Consider the following 21,092-nt stretch of genomic DNA (forward strand, 5'->3'; position numbering starts at 1 on the left):
CAAGGCCTGTCGCGTGTTGGCCAGTGGTAATGTTGTGATAGCACGCAAGAACCACTAGGCTTTCGAAACCTCCAGTGCGTGTCGGGCACCAAATAACGAAGATTCAATGAACATAGAACCCAGATTTCGATTGTTGGACAATTTTGCTCAAGAAAGCAGCAGGCATTTCATCTCAAAACCCCCTTTGTGTCTGCTCGCCTGCCCCGTTGGGTAGCGTAGTACTCCGTACCGTCTCCAGCAACACACTTACAATCGGGCACCCGAGATTTCAATGCCAGTTGGCAGTGGTCAAAGCTTGTGGCGGCCAGAAAGCACTATACAACTGTCAAAGGGATGTTGCGATTTTCGTATAAAGTAGGCTGGTGTCCAACCAAGTCTCCAAGCTGCAGGCCTAGAATCTGTGCGCCGCTCAGGATCAACACGTAGACGTGGCAGACTCGACCAATTTACCATCTGGGACCTGCAGAACAACACAACGGGTGGTTCCCAACGTGGATGAATCAAAGTACAGTTTCCGCACAGACGGGTCAGTTTTTGCGCAATAGAACCCGATCAGGTAAGTCTTTGAGTCAAAAAAATGCAACGCTGCACCCAGTGTGGATTGTCAGAGCAGCGGTCGAGGCAGGATGGCAGGATGGCTGCTGGCTGGCTGGTAGGCTAGTAGCGGTATGGAGCGAGCTAATAGCCCTCTCCGCTGTCCATCTCGCAGCTATGCACAGGGGGGAAGAGGCCACTCGAATGCAGCGCGCGTTCGGGCGCTGTCTGGCCTCGTCTGCTAGTCATTAGTGGATGCGCAATGAGCAGTCGTTATGAGGTGGCCTTCAGCGAAAGGCTACTAAGTACGCAAGCAAACGGCGGGCTGGAAGCACGGGAAAGAGACGAGGTGAGACATTAAGAGACCTGGTCGCTCGAGTCTTCGCTGACAGCTCTCCAACAGCGAGCACACCCTGGGAGGGTCACCAAGCCGCACCCTCACATATGCCTGGCAGCTACGGGTGTGCCTGGCACCAAAGCAAGACTGCACACTTCATCGTGTTTTACCTCATCGCGACATACAGAAACGAAACACTGCACCGATCGGAGCGGTGAAAAGTATCCTCCACATCCATCATCCATCATCCACGCACCCTTGTGTTTGGACGACATCGCTCAGACATCTACACCTCCTTCGACCTCGGGACGGACGGCCGTTTCCTCGCGTTGATCTTCTACGCGCGCATGTGCATATACCTTATCTCTCCGGCCTGGAGCACCCTGGCCGGCCTGGCAGCCACCAAATACGATGAATTACAAATGCCCCAGCTCTACATCTGCGGCTAGGAGTGAGGAGTGAGCTAATGAAAAGTCCCTAGCGGCTTCTCAGAGCCCCGGGCAAGAAGGGGGGCGGCGGATGCGCATCCACCACGCCTGGGGGCGCTCTCGGGGGGCTTGTTTCCGAGCTGCTGGCTACCAGTACTGGACAAATGCCCCGGCAGGTCGGGCGGATTATCATTTCCTCTTCTCCAGACTCTGGTGTGGCATACCACACAGCCTGCCTGATCTGGTGTTATACTCCAACTTCATGCAGTCTGCCGGTTTGCGTGATAGTCTGCAGCCGCGTCACCAAACGAGTATTACATAAAATGTACTGGGTACGGAGACTCTCGACGACATCCCAGCACACTGCGATTGCCGACGCGGACCTAGCCGGGGGGGCGAGCAAGCACTCTCATGGCGCCATCAATCTAACACACCAGGTTAGCGGATTCCGCGCCAGCTTTTTGGTTCTCTGGGGTTAGGCACCACCAGATCTGTGGGACAGAAGCGTAACCAGTAAAGTAAAAAATGACGGGCAGTCCCGGTCTACCAATCTGTCCATGGCCGCCAGCCTCTGAACCAAAAGGACAAGGCTCGTCCCACAGCATCCGGGGGCGCTGCGGGCGCTGCGCTGTGGCTTCTGCAAGGTCTGCTGATCTCGGGATTAACACCACCTGCATACACACCTGCACACCTGAATGACGGGGGGCCGCTCACCCCGAAGGCCCAATGGGTTACCCCGATCGTCGGTAGTTGATGGGACTCACCAGTGCTCGTCCTACGGGCACGACAGGCCTCATCAAATCAACCAATGCGGGCCGCAATCTCAGCACCAGTGCGCTGCCCACGGCTGTCACAATCGGAACAGACAAGCTGCAAACTGTGGCTTGAAGAGTGGAGAAGACAGCGACTGGTCTTGCGCTGGTAATTCGAGTTTAATTTCGCTCGCATTTTGCGGCTCGAAGTTGGATGGTGGTGGGCGGGTGCACGTTCTTTTCTTTCCTTTTTTTTTTGGTCAATTTCTTTACTCCCTCAGCCACCCGAAGAAAAAGAAAACTTTGCAGTTTAAAATTGCGGTCTCCAAAAGCACTTGTCATGCTTTCTGTTCCGCAGTGGCACTGTCGCACACAGGCCAAGTCCCCAAAGTCCCTTGTCAATCATGCCGCTGGACCAAGATGGGCAATGCAGTGCAGGCACACAGCACGCGCCAATCTCAGGCTGCTCGTTTTCTCGTTGCTTTTTTAGCGCACAAACTCTCATCTCTCATACGTCCTCGTCGTACATGGCATTTGGCACTTCCTTGGTGGTGTGGTTGGCCCACACTACTGGAAAGCCCCGGACGGGCGGACAGATGAGCCGTGGCGGCAACTAAGTGGCTCCTTCGCCTTACAAGTTGTCACTGCTGCATCGGCACGAGGATGGAAATCAGAGTGGGAGTATCTTGGCTGGCACCGGGGAGCTGGTTCAGCTCTCTAGTGGCACCGAATTACTGCGGTTCTGATATAGGATGGCTTAGAGGCGTGGTTCATTCGCGAATGTCACGGCACGCCACAGCAGGCTGCATCCAATCCAACCCAATCATGACCAAATTGGACGCCTCCCCCCCCTCTCCCCCTACCACCGCTCCCTCCGGTGGAGGGAAGGACACCAGGTGGAGCTTGTCTGTTGATCTTTCAGCACCCTGGCCCATACGGCGAATAAGCTGCTGTGGCCCTTCTCCGCGCTGAGAACGGGACGTCTTGGCTTCTTTGCCCCAATTGCTTGCCTGCTTGGACGAGTGCTGGTGCTTCGCGACCTGGCCAAAGCTGGATGGAGGGCTGCTCCCATGCAGCGCCACTGCTATGTGATGCGCTGCCCACCCCATGCCTTGACACTGGCTAGGTCCTGCACCGACCATTCATGTGAAGAAAGTATAGAACACATTCCTCGAACAGTGAGGTTCCGGTGGCATGGTCATCGCATCGAAGGGAATGGCTTGTAATGAACTGGGCACACCCTGGGCTAGCCAGTTGTCGTTTTCCGGTGGGTGGAGAGTCGGGCAGATCAAGCCCAGTTGGCGACTTGCAAGTGCAACGATCGCTCTTCTCTGCATGCTGGCGCAATCATTGGCAGCTGAAGCTAGCTGCGGCATGTTGAATGACGCGCTCATCGCAATGGTGCATCGCTCAGCCGTACCTGATGCTTTGCAACCCAGAGGATCACTGCCCGCTCTCATCGATTCAGCAGTCAACTCGACATGAACCTGAAAAAAATACCCCGGCAGCCGACGCAAAAGGCAGAATGATAGCTGCAGAGGGGAGGGGAGCATCCTTGTGATTCCCACCTCTCCACCCCAATGCTACGCCAGGTTGGTTAGCCCAGCCCAGATATCCCTGTCTGGTGCCGCCTGTCACCCTTGATACCCTTGCATCATCCCTCTGAAGCTCATAACCATCTCGCATCTCAACGGTGGCCGCGCCAGCGGGACACGGCTAGACATTTGCCATCCCCACGACAAGAGCCAGCGTACCCGCACTGGGCCCCCTGGCCATCATCGGCAGCCATTAGATGGACTCCGGGCGTCGTCTTGGTGTCCGTCCATCTCTGGTCTGGCGCACGGTACTCTGTACAGCTTGGCTGGCCAAATGGGGAACCGGCATGGATGTACAAGTCCAGGAAAAAAACAAGAGCAAGTGACAAGAGTGACCCTCGCGGGCTAGCCTCGCAAGCAATGATTCGTACATGGGCACCCTGTCTGTCTCCCCTCCCAGGAGCAAGAGGTGGCGTCTGCTTTTTCCCATCGGCGCCCTAATCACAGCTCGTTCTCGTTTGCTGGGTTGAACCATCCTAGTCCGTTTCTCGACCTGGAAATGGTTTGTGCTCAAGATTAGGCCATTAGGCCACGGGTTGTTTTCCGCCATTTAAAGGCCAACCGCTTTCTTGTCCATTACTACATTGCAGCTCGTCCTGTCTTAGGTGCACGTCCAGCTGGATCCTCCCCGTCCCGACGCAGGGCAAGCTAAAAAACCACTTGCATAGCGCCATCCAGCCCGCCAAAAGAAAGCATCCCCTCGTGTTTCCCAATTCTCTCTTCTCGACGACCTCGAGATATCCACTGGCGCCGCCCGAGACGTTGACTCTCCTGAATCTCACTGTTATTTCGGCCCACTGCCCTGACCAGTCTATGCTGTTCCCGACTTGGCTTTGTTCTCCCATCATCCCTGGAGCTAGTTGCCTATCCTGTCGACACTTGCTGGAACGGCGTCCTTTTCAGCGATTTCGTCTGAGATACTACTATGATTTCACGTCGCTGACGTTCATTTCCCTCCCTTCAAACAGCCTCGCACTTGCAGCATCTTGACTCCACTGCGCTTGGGCGGCAAGCCGACAGATACCGAAGCAACACAACAAGTGCGTTTTCTAGTCAATCGTCCATTATCGCGTCGCCCATCTTGGTAATGTGAGTAGGATCTCCATGGTAATTTCCATTCCATCCTCCCCTTGCCACCTGCAGCCAGCCTTTGCCCGTTGTGGATTGTTGGGTTACATCATCCAGAACTATGCGATGGGGGATAAAAAGAATGCTGACCCGACGTTACTAATTAGCGAGCCAGCTCTCTCCATCTCATCACAAAGATCGTTCCATTCGTTTGGTTTGTTTCGATCCTGTTGCCTCCCCAGACCCAACCTCCAAGGAACCTTTTGTCTGCCCGAACTGTCCCTGGACCCCAATGAGACAGTGACTGCCTGGCCCGCACACCATCTTGCTTGCTTCAGACACCGCCTCTCCCATTCGAGAGGGATTTTGGCAGAAGAGGAAAGCGCCCTCCCCAGCTTTGCGTACTGATCTTCTCTTCTTGGAATGCCAGTGTCTCTGGTTTGGATCGGAACGACCCTCCGCCACTGGTAGGACCTTGCTCCATCCCATTACCAGCTCTTCAGACCCATACACTGTCTCACCCAGCCCCCCCCTCCTCCTGCAAAGCAAGAAGAAACTAGCGCGACATCACAAGAAGCTCGACACTGCACGGCACAAGCACCAGCCTCGACTTGCACTTTAGTCTCTGGGGCTGTCGCATATCAAATCTCCGAACCCAAGGCACTAGATGCCAGGGAGCCCTCTTAGTGCACCTATTTCCTCCCGTTAAGACCTCGTCAAGACCTGGTTTAAACTCTTCGTGTGGCCACTCCTCTTTCCCAAGACAGTGGTTTGCATTCTTCATCCTCCTTCCCTTCAACGGCACCTGTCACGACTTTGTCTTCCCTCCTGGGTAAGGACTCACTCTGGCGATTTCTTGATGTAAGTTCATGGCGTACTACCGCAGAAGCATCATGTTTGACGATTCTACACGCCACGCCGGCGCTGAACATTGCTCACGCTCCCATGCAGCCGGTTGATAATTGCTGACAGCATCCCCAACTAGTCGAAGAACACTCCGAGCCAGAATACTAGTCACGGAAGGACTACACTTCGGAGCCACTCGCGTTGTTGCTCCATTACCACAGAAAACTTTCCATCATACATTGGTGACTTGCTTTCGAGCGACTCAACAAGAATGGCGGCCTACAGCAAACCATCGCTGCCGTCGATACCCGGTATGTCATTCTTCTCGGTCTCTCACTAAAGAGTCTGGTGCTCCAATGTCGATCTCGAAATACGGCGACTGGGCATTGGAGTGAGCGATGCCAGTCACTGGTTCATCGCTTTGGTGTGCAGGAACTCCGAACAAGGCGATACTAACGAGGCAATGCTAGGCTACGACCAACCGAGATACCAAGACGCGACATTGGAGCCGTACCAACAACCCTTCTCCTCGCAGCAAGCGGACAAATTTGCGCAACTCAACCAGCAATCCTTTGGCTCAAACAATGCAGTCGCTCCTTACATGCCGGCTGGGCCGACCGTCGTTTCCTGCCAACCAGCATCGGGCGTCTTTGGAACCAAGGTTTATCTAAAGATTTCGGCGCAGTACGATTTGTTCTCTATGTCGTCGCCGATGCCCTACTTTTTCCTACAGTTTGGTACCGAAAAGTGCCCGATGCAGGATGTGGCAAGAGACGCTCAAGATAGCTCAGGCTACATTTACTCGTGCAGTGCCGATGCGCCACAGTTATTGGTCACGGGCTGTAGCTCCAGCAACGTGCCTTTGTCACTAGTTATCGAAGGTCCGACTGGCGACGAGATCTCGAGGACCGTTGCTGGCCACTTCCAATACCTTGAAGGGTCCGGAGATGGTGTCACGAGATCCGATAAGTTACCAAAGAACGAGGCGGGCGCACCTGGCACGCATGTCGATCAGCCGGGCCCGTCACCGAAATCTACAGAGGCTCAGATCAGCACCGACGCCGCTACAAATAGCTACGATTATTCTTCACAGCCCAGCCATTATGCTGCAGCATTCCCTCAGCCCAACAACGACATGATTACGACATACAGAAGCAACAGCTTTGCCGAGCCCAGCTACGGCGGCCGCCGCTCTTTGGGCTGGAACGGATTCAACACTCCTCTTGGCAGTACCCGGAGCTCCATGGGTGGTCTCGATAGCATTGGGAGAAACAGCCTGACGCCCATGTCCATGTCTGCATCTTCAGGAAACGCACCGGCACTTATTCGCACAAGCACCATCACAAGCGGAAGCAGCGCTGGCAGTCAGTATGCCGCTATTTCCTTGTACGCGACCAAGGCCGTCTTGAAGATCCACGGTAAACTGGACTCCATGGTCGACAACTGGACGCATGAAGAGTGGGAAAACCGTCGCCGAATTGTCGTGTTCAAAAAGTCACAGACTGGCTCTACTTTGACAGCGACCTTCCGTGCAGTGCCCGTCAACGAGCGTCCACAGAACAGCATCTGCGTTTCGTGCATCTACTGGGCCGAGAAGAACGAATGCTTCGTCACCTCTGTGGATACCATTCAGCTTCTGGAGCAGCTCGTTGCTGCACCCAACCGCTTCAGCGTGGAGGAGAAGAACCGCATCCGTCGAAATCTCGAGGGATTCCACCCTCTGACCGTTTCCAAAGCCAAGGCAGAAAGTGAAGAATTCTTCAAGCTCATCATGGGCTTTCCCAACCCGAAACCACGAAACATCGAAAAAGATGTCAAAGTCTTCCCTTGGAAGGTCCTCGAAGGCGCACTCAAGAAAATCATCGGCAAGTACAGCGCAAGCCCGAGCAGCCAAATGCCGCCAGCGAGCATGAACGCTCCGATGAACCCGGGTCCGTACGCACCACTACCAACACCTCCCGCTCAGCACATGGCACCGCACTCGGGCATGAGTTCGCACCATGGCGACCCGCACAGCCAGTACTCGATTCACCAAAGTCATCATGATGCTGTGCCGTCCCCGCGGTCGCTTTCTGGTTCTCAGGCCAGCTGGCCACCATATACCACGGCGTCTTACCCCAGCGTCGCACGCACCATGAGCCCGAACATGCGCAACCAGAGTCCTCACCAGCCACCTCCTATGCGCATCAACACCAGCGCGCTTCCCGCCGTCAGTACGTATGACAGCCGAACACTGTCGACTGGTAGCTATGGCCACAGTGGATTACACACGCCCATTAGCCACCACCCGTCTGCCGCCACGCCTCCAAGGTGGGATGCGGCTCCAGCAAGCTATGCGGAGAGCTATTCGGGACTCTCATCCCAGCACGGACACTCCAGCCAGCCCATGTATAATGGCGCTGGGTACAGCGACGGCACATCTCGTGCCTAAGAGCCTTGGGAAGACACCCGTCTCGCCCGCTGCTTCGTGACAGCGCAGGTTGGTCGTGACAGAAATCTTTCTGGGGCGCTGCCTCTGGTGGGCAAGCGCCGGGTTTTGTCCCGTGCGCGACGGGGACAAGAAAGAAAGCGCTGGTCGCGAGCAGGTGACCTTTGGAAGGACGGCGCGCTCATGAAAATCGAGCGCGTCGCGAGGCCAAGTCAGGCGGGCGCGCGGCAGCCAATCAGAGCCACGCAGTCAACCAGCCCGTTTCCTAATTCGGACAGGGTGAGCCATGATGGCCCGTCGGGCATCACGCAGCCAGTGTCATCGGCTGCTTTCCTTATTTCTCTTCGATATCGGATGGAACACGCAAGATATCTCTGCAACATTGCCCATTTTGAGCGATTTCTTTCTTTGAAGCGAGCATAGCTCCACTTTTCGACATGGCAGAATCATTTCGTGCGTTTTGGTCATTCAAAGTTCACCATCTAGGACATGGCATATCTTGTGGTGCCATCAGTTTTGTGTATGAGAATATTGGTGTATGGCTTTCAAGAAGCCAGACATCAATTTTGGTACACTTCGCCACGGCGCAATCCTTCTTGTTCGCACATGCTTCTCTTGTCTCTTGAAAATAGGCATTATACCCCTTTACCGTTTTCTTTTTTTATATAGTCGATGGTTCTATTTGGAGTTGGTCATCATCTTGTTCTTGGTGTGTTTTTTTTCTCATGTTTGCCATGTCATGGCTGGTTAAGGGAGACTTGGGGAGGACGGCCGTGAGCGGCCCGCGGCAATATGGTTTGAAGTAGAAGAATAGCTTCTACAGAGCAATGTATGGAACCAAAATTCTTATGATATGATGGTAATAATAATTTTCTCGAACAATAAACAAATGATTATATTTAGCAATTGACTCATGGCACAGTCGTGATATGTATCTGTGATTTGGAAGACAGGCCGCGGTGGCAGCTGTTGTACGCGGCGTCAACAAAGGGAAGGACAGCTGGCAAAATCTAATAACGCGAAGGAATAATATATTCAATCTTGGCTCAAAATTTGCTGATCCGGGATCGTTTACAGTAAGGCCAAGTATGGTACACCTGCGGCGACAAAGACGCAATAGATCGGTGTGTACACTCTTTCGTTTGTACCCTGATCCGTCACCGATGTGAGCAGAGGCTCGGTTCCTTCTGGGCACTTACCCTGCGCAGCAGCAGTTCGAAATACTCATCGCGTCGCAGTGCTCTCTCTGAAGCTCTTTTCCCCCGTCGCTGTCGCCGCCTACACCACATACTACCGTGCATGGTCTGGGATGAGCCATCACGATGGGCGCAAAGTATCAAAAACCAAAGCTTATAAGACTAACATGAGCAAAAAAAGTCGACGGCATAAAATACTGTATTATCCAGTTTTTCGGAAGTGTCACTGAGATATTTGCATTGACTGCTCTTACATCTGAACCGACAGAGTTCACCCGACCGCAAATGCCTCTCCATTGTTCATATTTCGACTCACACCGAGTCAACTTTTTCTTTTCATTACGCTTTTAGGCGTATGCACATTATTAATTTTGTCTCATATTATCCTATTCAGTCGGAGGTGGATAGAGTCGCAAAGTGGTCCCTGGCCCTTCTTACTGAACTCTGATGTGGCGAACAGCAGTCTCTCGCATCACTCCGTGGCAACACTATCGCGCACCGCTTCCCCAGAGCCAAATTGTTACTTACGCTATGCAGAAAACACTTTATCAATCATTTTATAAGCTGGAGTAGCTATTGGTTTGACATGATGCGCTAAGCACACTGCAAGGCGCTGTTTGCTGAACCACCGCCAGAACCGGTAGCCTCTTCCGTGCTGTAGTCTGCATTTACAAAGTACGACTTGCGCCCAAAGCGACATAACTTAGAAACTCTTGAAAATTTTCTGCGCAACGACTTCAACATTATAATTCTGTCTCAGTCTCTACTGCATCATGTTCTCTTTTTTTTTCTTTTTTTTTTCTTTCTGCATTCGATGAAAGCAACTCTCTCACTGACTTAGTAGCAGATCTTATCAATCAACCTAGAGGCAATTGGCAGTTTGCGGATAGTACGGCGGCTCTCGCTCCGCCCAATAAGATACTCCAACTTTCTCCATGTAAAATCTCAGTTTTCAACGGCTTTGTATATCGAAAGGCTGAACGGAATGCCAATAAATTCTCCACCATCGTACGATCGTGTCGGAGCTCAATAACCGACTCAGATCCACTACAACGACGCGTGGCCCGCCGCCGGCTTGTTTCCGCGCCGCAGCAACAGGCAATAAACACGCGATTTATCAATCTTGTTAGAAACGTTAAATCGAAAAGGCCTTCAGCTGCAAATGGTTCTGCTTGCCTCCATGGCCTTACGAGAGCACTGGTAATTGTTGGCCGATACGAGGGGGCGGGCCCCGTCCCGGCTGGAAGATTTTATTCGTGTGAGGGACAAAACAAGTCTCAGTCCGAGACGTCCATTGCCCAGACACACAAGGTCACTGCCACGTCAGCCCGTCTTGCGGGTTGGGTTTACTGCTGCTGTACTACCACTCCAGGCAGTTTATGACGGAACTCTGAAGGCTAAACCGGTCGACTATGAGGTAGCATGCTCGGGCAACCGAGGGTTGGAACTGCCGAGCCGGAAATCGAGACCAGTCCCTGAGAAATTTTTCAAGAGGAATTATGCCCCTAAAAGTGCGACGGTGAAACAACGTTGCTAGTTTGAAAGAGGTATCAATTTTCCAGGATCGGCATCTACGAGTGCCGCATCGCCGTCGTAAGGGGCCAGCGCTCGACCCGGGCCGCTTCGACGTGACACGCCCGCCCACGAAACGCTCTTCCCTGTCTATGATCGGTATTGATATTTCAAGCTATTTTTATCATGTCTTCATACTAGATCGGTTTGATTAATATGTCTGAGGCGGTATACTTGAGATGGGGCGAATGGGCAGGGCCAACAATGCGTCGCACCAGCTGCACGCCAGACAAGTACACGGGATGGGGTGTGCAGAATGACTACGCCGACGCATGGTCCCCAGCACATCAAAACTGAATGATCACGGCCGTAGTATCCCACTCGCCTCGCCAAGCCGAATGTAACGAACCCCGCTTAACTCTCCCAGTACGAGCAGAGCCATCTTTGCTTCCATGGGTACCATCGCCAAGAACACTACACGCCCCTCCTCCTTCTACTCTCGTTTTCTCCGACTCCGCTACCGTTCTCCGCCGCGAAAATGAAGGGGAAATCCTTGGCGGCACGTAGTTCTACTCTACCGATAAGTAGAGAGAGAGAGAGGGAAAAAGGAAGCTTCTTCATGAGATTCAACCAATCAGATACGTCATTCGTTTGACCTTCCTGTCTTGTGTCAGTGTCCGGTGCGGGTGCCACGCGGCCACGTAACGCAAAGACCTTGATAAGGAGCCCCGGAACTTGTCTTTAGCTAACGTCGGCTAATTACCTACCAAATCGGCGTCGGCAATGGAATAATGAGCTGTTTACATGCAATAGACTGGGCCAGATGGGGATAACGAGGGAAAAACTCTGCACTGCGAAATGAGCAACCAGTCCTGGAACGCCAAAAGGATGGCAAGTTTGTTCATCCAAAGCCCCAGCTGGCGAGCGCCGAGTATCTGTGGAAGGAATTTCGCTTCCGTAAGCCGCCATCACGGCTTTCGCAGGAAAATTCTTCACCAATAAGACGCTCCCACAACGCCGGTATATTGCTTGGCCTATAGATTGGCTGCGGATCAGCACCCGCCGAAGCACCTTGGCGTGTGGATATTGTGGTGCCAAGCTGAACAGGTGTTCAATATGACCCAAGGGTTCTAGGAGGGTGTTTGGTGGATATCCCGCTTTCTCACAAGTCTCCGGCCAGGAAATGGGCGTGAATTTCTCCGTGTCCTCGTGTCGCCGCTCAGCCGTTGTAAGATGTGGGATGCTGGAAGAGAGCATGGGCTCAGAGCGATCAGCACACTCGATCTTCGCGTACAGGTGCAGTTGCCTTCTTGGATGCACCCCAAAATTTTCTGCATGACAAAGTAGGCTGTGCCTACGGCAACAGCAATCGCCGAGATGTAGCCAAGAGATGGGTGCAGCTGTCTCAACACTAGTTGATGCTCTGCCGTTGCTGGGGGCGGGCGAGGCACACGAATCACCCACAGGCAGCAATCATGTTTTTCTCCAGATGACAGGAGCATATACCAGGTTTCTTGTATCCGCAGCCATACTTCCAGTCAGCTGGACAGCCTCGCTGGCGTTGCACCGTTGCCAGCCAGACCACCCGGGCAATCCGGGTCGGACTTGGCAGCAGGTTTATCTACACATCTTACATCGAGGAAGCCTTCCATACGAATCGAATCTTTAGCTGACGAGTCTTCTTGCTGTCACTATCCGCGGCACACACCCCTCCACAACGGCCGAGAACATATGTCTTTCTCTGTCGTGCAGTCGGCCCGTACAGTACCGCCGCGGGCACGCCGCCACAATCTGCACATATGTGCTAACGCCATTGCTTAAGCCTGCAGGATGATGATTAGACTGGTTGAGACGCGGAAAGGTTGGAGAAACGCCCGTACGCAATTTGTTTACGGAATGGTCCAGCGGTCCGCAAGAGGAGGCTTGAGCGTGGCTTGCATCAACGGCTTACGGGGCGTATATTGCATCTAAACGAAACGCAGCGGCAGAGGCAGGGCTTACCATGGAGCATCCGGAGCCAATGATTCTTCCATTCATCGCTCGATTTGATGCTTTCTTCGCGCAGGCACGCAATCTTTGCGCCATTTGTGTCTGGCGTCCGTGCCAAGAGGCCAACCAGACCGGAGTAAACAGCTTCTGTATTCGGTCACCGGGCCCGACAAGCTTAAATGACTGCCGCCGATAGCTAAACCCAAAGCGAGGTAGTGACCCCAAGTAGTTTTTCTCAAGTAATGTACGGGGCAGCGGTGGAACAAGGGCCGGCCGGGCGATTCACCGATGTCTATCAACATTCCAAGACAAGTGTGGAAGCGCTCTGCCGAACGGCATTTAGCACAGCCCGCAGTCCTTGTGTAGATTTTGGGGGAGGGGGCCCAAGGGGCGCGATGTGGCATGATCCGAATTGAATGGCTTGTTCTCCGGAGGCCTTTAACTTCCTCCACTCGGAAGCTAACTATTGCTCAGGACGCTGCAACGAGTCGTCGAGTCTTGGCCCTGTCCCCGCCTCCGCTCTTTCGCGCGCAGCAGCAGATACTGCGTACGTATCCGGGGATGATCCTCATTCTAGCGGGCGTATCTCAACAAGCTTCACTTTAAGGATTCGAGGCGAAGTCGATGGTGGGTGCGCATTGGTGCCCGTGCTTCGTGGGTAGCGGCTGGGCACTGCAACGCAGCCGGGCTGCACGTCCTGGGTCGTCGCTGCGACTAGCCAGGTGCCAGGCTCGAGCCGGAAACTAAATATGTAGCGACGAGCTTAATGCTCACAAACAGTCTGGGCGCTCACTTGCCAAGCATTAGAAAAAAAAAATAGACTACTAGAAAATGGTTGGAGGGGCGTGGGGGCAGATCCACGAGACGTGGTAACGTACTTGAGTCGCAGAGCAGGCAAGACAAATTACAGCTGGAAACGCAGGGCGAAGACGGTGATTTCAAGGTGATTTTCAGGGACCGTATCTTTTGCGGGCAGACGTTTGGTTGGCTTGCGATTTAGGTTTCGCTTTCAGTTGACCGAACGGGGCCGGCAACGCTAGAATCAAGTGGGAGAAGAAGCGCTCAGAGGCATCCGACCAGCGCTAGTAGCGCAGGTCACGAATAAGTGTTTCATGCATTGGGCTGCGTGCGTCGGAAGCGACATGGTTGATGGCAATAGAAAAGCAAGATAGAGTAAGATAGAGTACGCCCTAAGAACGCCACCAGCCGGTGACTGGAGCGGCTGACCAGAGTCTTCCATGTCATGGCTGGCAGAAGTGCATGACCAGAGCTTTGCTGTCTAGTTCAACGTTGGTACATAACGTTAGGTGTGTGCAACCACAATCGCCGAGACGCTTGTGATGGCGCAGGAGCAGCCACAGCGAATAATCATGGCAGGATTGCGCCGCTGATGAATGAGAAAGAGGCTCTATCGGGCTGTCCCAATTCAGCTAATTGCTTGGCGCTAGATTTCGACGCAACGTGGACTTGTATCATTTCATGAATTAAGCTTAATGAACCGTCACCTGGGAAAGGACTCCATTGGGTATTCGGCCGGGAGGAGCACCGGCCTTGGGTGCCCACGCTCGCGCTCAAGCAGGCCGTGGGTTTTGGTCCAGATTCGAGGCTCGCAAGGATCTCTGTCTCCTCACGAGGTTGCACTATCTTTAGCCTGTAAGATCATCACGGAGGCAGCCAGGGGAGCCCTTGGTTCTGTTGTGGACTGGCGCGCCCGACGTCATGCAGGCGATGGGTAACAATATTATGCACCTCGCCTTGACGAGCTCGAGGAAGAAAAGCCGGCACCAATATTTTTTTTTCTTGCGGCCGAAAAGAAAGAAGAAGAAAACTGTGACGACTCTGCATCCAAGAGCTTCCCTGTCAGACGCTGGCCTGCCGGATTCCGTGGTGCAATACAGCCCACAGAAGCTTGCTCCTCTCATGCCATGGATCAGCCAACGAGCAGCACGCATCCTTCGGAAAAGCCTCCAGCCTCATAATAAGATTATGGTTTCTCATCGCCGCACTTGTCAGGATTTAAAGTAAGATGCCGAGAGGCGGGCATGGGGGGGCGCTGTTCCTCTCAGCCTCAGCTTGTCGCTCCCCACCAGCACTAAAAGACATTGCTCTCAGCTTACGGACCTAATCTCTCCATAGAAAGCGAGAGGGCTTGATCGGTCCAGCGACGGATTAGCTAGCCCGTTGCCCGCCCGCCTACTGGTGGTGGTGTGCAAGGGGGCGTGTGTGTGGCACTTTTCTTTAGGGGCCCAGAGTTATGCTTACGCCGAGATAATCGAAGCCACCAATGGTTTGCGGTTCCCGACCGGGTTCCCGATCCAGTCCACCGCATTAGAGGCCTTGTTTTGTGGTGCCGGTGGCTTGGCGACCCCCATGCCACCGCAAATCTATCCGTATTTCTCCCACGGGCTGCTTTTAGGCTGTATCTTAGCGTGGCACAAGCCGCCATGCCAAAACGGATGGGGGCCAGATGGAGGAGGGGGCGTGTCAACAATGTTGGCTGGGGAGAGTGAACAAGTGCCATCAGGATCACAAAAGATCCAACACAAAAGTGGCTCATCGCGTGGGGATGTGAAAAAGGGAAGAGGACAGTGACGATGGGCAATAGCCATTTGGGACCAGAGCACGGAGCGCCAATTTCAAACGCCTAAAACGGTGGCTTTTTTTTCGTGCTTTGCTTCGCCCGTGACGCGTACCAGAACGCAGAAAAGGCTCATCTAAGCCGCCGGTCTGTTTTAGTTCTGCCGGTAGGGGTAAACTCCCACGGGGCTGGTTTTGTTCTGACGTGAGGAATGTTTTGCTACCATGAAGCAGATCATGGCCGGCGCTGTCATAATATGACGCCGCGTGCTCTGCTAATAGAGAGTCCTGGTGCTGAGGGTAAGTCGCTGGGAAAGTCCCTTGTCGAACGTCATCTAGTCAGAGCTGTCACGGCTGTGTTTTGACTGGTGAGCCTCGCTGTGTCTTCATCGGCAGGCTGCGTACCACTTACTGCTCGCAAAACCTTATCCTTTTTCAGTAGCAATAATAGGCCAGTCCGTGCTGCACGTAACCGTCGCATTGCTGTTCTCCAGCATCTCCACGTCTTCTCTTCCACACTGCAACGCAACCCCGCCGAGTGTCGTTGCTACCCCAGCTTCTTGTTCGGAGGAGGTCGTTGTTTGAGTAACGTCGTCCGACCCCAACATGACACAGCGTTGATCGACGTAATCAGAGCGGCGTTTGTGGCAAACTTTAAAAAGAAGAGGGTGGGAGGGGTACCGAGATCTTCGGCGCTACGCCTGTACACACGGGGACTTTCTTTGCTTCTGGGCATACATCATGTGCTTCAAAATGTGTGTATGTTACGTGGCAGCAAATAGTCAATGCTTGGCACACGAGCCTAATTCTATGTACAAACCAGAGGAAAACAAAAATCGTGCTAAGAAGTCTTCAGATTACCCGAATCTTGAAACCAGTTTCTGTCCAATAACGCCTATGCGGAGCATTCTCACGCTGTAACACCGTGCCTTGGCATGTTCTTTTGCCCGAATTTACAGAGACAAGAAAGCAAGAAATATGTATCGAGAAAATAGACCCAACTCCATTTTACAGACAGTAAAGTTGCAAAAGAAAAGAGTAAGAAAAATTACCCATAAGCAAAAATAAACTATTTCAAATTAGTAAAAGCGAAGAAGGATTGGCCAAAGAGTGGATATACCTTGCGAAACCATTTTTCACTGGCCATCCACGGCCATATGGCCGGATGCATCACCCAGCGCACAGAGCTGCTTGATGCTGTTATAGACCAGGTTGGAGCGGTCACCCTGCCTTTGCAGCGGTGTGGCGGAGGCTAAGCCAGACAGTAGCGTCCACACATTGGGTAGCTGAAGGTGTCTCGGTTAGCGTCTGAAACTGGAAAAGGGTCTGCGGCCCGAAACAAGGCTAAAAAAAGACTTACTTTTTGCTGGATGGTAGCGAGATTGGCGGCATTGACGTCGCCCAGATCCTGCATGGATCGGAACTCGCGGCACTCAATGGCGCAAATGTCCTCGGCCGTCTTGAGCGCCTCGTCCTGGTACGCCCGTCGCTCCCACACGCTCCACTGGGCAGACTTTTGTCGAATCTCGGACAGCAGAGCAGGAAGGTGACGGTTGCGGCTGAGGCGTTGGTCCATGGCAAGAGAGGAGCAAGGATCGAAGCTGCTCCCGTAGTACTGAGCGGCCATCGAGTCAAACGTGTCGAATCCGACGCGGCGAGCGCACTCTAGGACGTACTCGAAACGCTCTTCGATACTCGAAAATTGGTGTGGTGACCCAACATCTGAAACCTCGGTGGCGGCAGTAGCAATGGAACCCCACGGCGATGTGGAAATGGCGCTCTGCGGTGCGACCGTCCCCGTCCTTGAGCTGGTTGGCGACATCATGGCTGGGCTGTTTTCCCACGAGGTGGGGTTGGTGAAGAGCTTGGCATCGTTTCCATCCTCTTCGGAGATTTCAGAGGCTTGGCCTTTGAGGACTGAAATTAGCATAAACAATATGTGGCTGTTGGTAATGGAAACATACCAAGGCCAGTAACAGTTCCTCTATATCCAAAGTGAGCGTCCAGTTGAAGAGATTCTTGGTTGGGTGTCGACGCAGCGCTGCCGTTGCGGTACAGCCTCTGCATGGAAGGTTCCCCAGGCATCTCCATAGTAGGCGATATCATCGGAACCTGATCGAGACCGGTAGCGGCCGAAGGGTTGAGTTGGTTTAGGAGAGCAGGGTTGTTGAAGGGAGGCTGCTGGTGGAAGTTTCGGGCCATGTAGGGGTTTCCAGCCATGGAAACTGCGTCCGGCATGGGCTGATTGGGGCTTTCAACGGCCATGGCTGGCCACATCTCCTGAGGCATCGAGCCTGGCGTTCTGGGAAGGGACATGGTCTGTTGCCAGAGGGCAGGAGGCATGGATCCGGCGTTGGGGACAAAGCCCATGGAGCCGTCCGGTGTGACAGAACCGGACATGTCCTGAGGGTAGTATTGCTGCTGCTGTTGTCTGGCACGCATCTCACAAAGCTGCTGCTCGAGGTCCTGCACCCGCTGCTTCATGCGATTGCCTGTTCTCCTTCGGTTAGTGGAACAGCGCAGAGAGGCCGCGGGCACGTTGGTGGATGCAGACTCACGGTACGTTCTCTGGGCGACTCTGTTCTGGATCCTCTTCTTCGTCTTCTGATCAGCGTCGGCGAGTGACTCTGGGGTGGTTTCACGGTTCATGGCTGCGGGAGGCGATTGGCTGCCACGCGGCTGAGCGCCGGCAGAGGATGTGCTGGAGGCGGAAGACATGGTCTTCTTGTGCTGACGAGATTTTTCACTTGCGTCCGATGCCGTGGCAGAGGGCATTTCGGTCAAGGGGGCGAGTGTTGTAGAGTGTGACAGTAAGGTATATATCTCTCGTCTGTGTGTATGTGTATAGATATGAGGTGGTTGGCAGAGGTGGGATGAGTTGAAGTGTACAAGACAGGTGAGGTAGGTAAATGGGCGTAGGAGGAGAGCAGGTGTATAAGTATACTTGACGGAACTGGGAGAACAGAAACGAGGGGCCTGCAGTAAATAAAGTATTTGGCCAGGACGAGGGAGTTGAGATGAGTCAGTGGGGTATAGCGAGTGTTTAAAAGGTGGTCCGGGGCAAACTGGCAGATAGATGGGAGTGAAACGTGGTGGAAGTCGGCCAGAAACATGGCCTGGAATAGACGTGCTCAGCCAAGTCTCCTAGCGGCACCCGGTCAGGACGAGCTATTCCCAAGCGGCAGGTTGGATCTCTTTTGCGTGTTGGACTCGACACGCCCCCCCCCTTCCTCCCTCCATATCCTTACGTCAAGAATCCTACACGCTACGGATACATCTACCAGTATCCGACTGCACTCCTCTTACTCCTCCGGGTCCGTTTGACGACACGCCCAATCCCAGCTTAGCCCAACCCAGCTGCACAGATAGAGGCACTTGTGCCAGGCAGCGGAGCAATGCCTACAGGTTACCACTCGACGGCATGGGAAACAGGTAGAACAGGAAGCTGATCCACCGGAAGACTGGGCCAAATTAGATTCCAGATGTCTGCTGCGGCCAGGCTCAGCCTCTGTTCTTTGCGAGATATTACCAGGTGCCGGACCGGGGCGGCTCTGCGGACTACTGTGCGAGGGCGTCGACGGCCGATGACATGACGGCCCCCAATGGCTCCAAGGCGCCCCCTCCTCCGGGGACAACAGCCACCACCCTCCCCCCTGGCGTGCGAGGCGACGGCCGCTGAGCAGCGAAAGAATTAAGGTGAAGCATGTCCGGGATTCAGGGTTTGTCCGGCTGACCCTGGACTGGTGGCGGTGGGACTCGCCGGTGCAGGGGAGGGGGTGCGGTAAACCGTGCGGCCACGAAGACGGACAAAAAGACTTTTACGGAGCGCGAAAAAAAAAACCCCCCCAGATTAGCAGCTTTCGTAGACTGCGCCGAGCCGGGCTAGTACACTAGGGGAGATGTAGTCTCCGCCAGAACGGTGTGCGTGATGATTAGAGATGGGCGCCAAAAGCTCACGCCAAAAGATTAGGTGTGGAGGGCGAGAGGCGGATGGTGTGCGCGCGAGAGGAGCGGGATTCAGTACGCGATATGGCAATACCGTGCGGGCCTGATGACAACAGCCATGCCAACAGGCCAGGTGAGAAGCTTCCAAGCTTCCAAGCTTCCAAGAAGACCAAGAAAAGGCCAAGAGGAGGTTCAGGAAAAGAACGGTTGGCAGGCTGAGTCAGCCCCGCAATTCCGCTTCTGTCTGTCTGTCTGCCTGCAACCTGCTTGCCTGCTTGCTGTCTACCTAGTTAAATAGTAATAAATTACAGATTACAGTACGACCCTCAAACGTCTGGCTGTCGCAGACTTGCAGCTAGCAGACAGACACAGATGGCTGACCGGCTGCCAGCTGCCACCATTAGCCCTGACCTGACTTGCTCCTCCCGGCTTGAGCCCGTTTGCTCCTATCGCAGCCTTCATCATCACAAGAATAAGCACCAAATCTCACTCCGCCCACGATGACCGCCAAGCCTGGCCTTGACTCTCCCACTACGCCAAACCGCCGCATTAACAATCACCTATCCAGGCCCATGCCTGCCGCCGTCCCCGCCGCCGTCGACCTGCTCGTCTGTGTCTGCCAGTTACGAGCAGGTACTCTACCAGTGCTTTAACTAGCGGCCCCTCTCTCGAGCACTCTTGTTGTTTAGCTTCTTGCATAAGCATCCTTTTTCGTTGCAACGCCGGTGGCACCTTGCTTTTTGCTGGGCCAGCATGCTCGCAGCTCCGGCTTCTACGGGTCGCTGGGGCACTGGCGGGATACCCGCTGTCCTGCACGCTCCTGCAAGCCCCTCGACGGTATTTACGAGTGGCCAACTATTCTCGCCGGGGCATCATTCGCCCATTGACCCTGGCGTCAACCCACTGTCCGCAGAGGCCATGGTGCATGTCCCGCAAACACGCTGCTTGCGGCACCCGACTGGGCCGCGGTGGGCAATGCCTAGAATCGTAGGTAGAGCCCTTTCGACGCTTGACTCGCCCACGATGGACCCCAACTGAGATGGACAGCGGCCACGCTTGCCGACGCTCATCTCCCGAGCCATCCAGGCGCTTGGCGCTGATCATGAAGGAGGAATCACAAGAGCAGCATTACAATGGGCCGCCAGCACAACACCACACCATCCGCTCTGCGTCCTGCTCATCAACCTGGTGGGGGATCGCCTGGAACTGATCGGGATCTGCCCTTTTGGTAATCGACGTCGTATACGGTGACTTTTCACAGGGTGTATTATCAAAGGGTCTCTTCGTTGCCGAAATCCAATGCCACCAGCCTCTTTTATCTCGTCTATGATGGTCTTCCGTTCGCGACTGCCACACCGACTACGATCGCTACCCCTGTCATCTTGGCCCTACAACTGCTTGTACTGGCTGTCTAATAAGCTGCACACCCCCACCAACTCTTTGTCGTTCGTTCGTTTTGGGCCTTTTTTTCTTCTTTTCCCTTTGTGTGGCTGGCGGACTTCGCCAAACTTTGTCGGTGTTATTTGTATGCGCGCACCTGGCATTGCACGGTCAAATAGACATGGCATGTTCTATCTCTGCGCACGCGAAGCGACCTTCAGCCTGCTTTTCGAGACGATTGGCTCTTCGACAGCTCTCATGCCTTGTCACGCTGTACAGTACAGAGCAATGCCGATACGGTTCGGCAGATATGCGCCCGTGACATAACTAGTCGTCGGCCAGTCTAGCTTGGCGCAGCTCGGTGGGTTTTTAAGCCGTCTTGCTCTAACCTGTCCGGCCAACTAGTATCTTGCTTACAACTGATCTCTCAACTCGTATACGTAACGCAAAGACGCCAAACACGTTTTGCCTCGTTCAATTTCAGCCTTGTGCCGAAGGACGCCTT

General features: G+C 53.9%; 4 protein-coding genes across 4 annotated transcripts; 3 read left to right on the top strand and 1 right to left on the bottom strand.

Annotated features, from left to right (window-relative positions):
• Window positions 1-796: 796 nt before the first annotated feature.
• On the top strand, window positions 797-1,320 carry LMH87_003457 (uncharacterized protein; the record flags this gene model as incomplete). Its single annotated transcript, XM_056193288.1, has 3 exons — window positions 797-883; window positions 938-995; window positions 1,154-1,320. 3 exons carry the CDS (start codon window positions 797-799, stop codon window positions 1,318-1,320), a joined length of 312 nt encoding a protein of 103 aa, XP_056048246.1.
• Window positions 1,321-5,831: 4,511 nt separating this feature from the next.
• Window positions 5,832-7,991, top strand: LMH87_003458 (uncharacterized protein; the record flags this gene model as incomplete). Its single annotated transcript, XM_056193299.1, has 2 exons — window positions 5,832-5,871; window positions 6,031-7,991. The coding sequence occupies 2 exons, from the start codon at window positions 5,832-5,834 to the stop codon at window positions 7,989-7,991; spliced, it is 2,001 nt and encodes a 666-aa protein (XP_056048247.1).
• An 8,407-nt stretch (window positions 7,992-16,398) lies between these two features.
• On the bottom strand, window positions 16,399-18,037 carry LMH87_003459 (uncharacterized protein; the record flags this gene model as incomplete). The annotated part of the gene is made up of 4 exons (XM_056193312.1): window positions 16,399-16,548; window positions 16,623-17,170; window positions 17,227-17,754; window positions 17,821-18,037. 4 exons carry the CDS (start codon window positions 18,035-18,037, stop codon window positions 16,399-16,401), a joined length of 1,443 nt encoding a protein of 480 aa, XP_056048248.1.
• A 1,923-nt stretch (window positions 18,038-19,960) lies between these two features.
• LMH87_003460 (uncharacterized protein) lies at window positions 19,961-20,458 on the top strand (the record flags this gene model as incomplete). The annotated part of the gene is made up of 2 exons (XM_056193323.1): window positions 19,961-20,194; window positions 20,255-20,458. The coding sequence occupies 2 exons, from the start codon at window positions 19,961-19,963 to the stop codon at window positions 20,456-20,458; spliced, it is 438 nt and encodes a 145-aa protein (XP_056048249.1).
• Window positions 20,459-21,092: the final 634 nt, after the last annotated feature.

Source organism: Akanthomyces muscarius, chromosome 2, assembly GCF_028009165.1.
Source record: "Akanthomyces muscarius strain Ve6 chromosome 2, whole genome shotgun sequence".
In the NCBI taxonomy this organism is placed as follows: Eukaryota; Fungi; Ascomycota; class Sordariomycetes; order Hypocreales; family Cordycipitaceae; genus Akanthomyces; species Akanthomyces muscarius.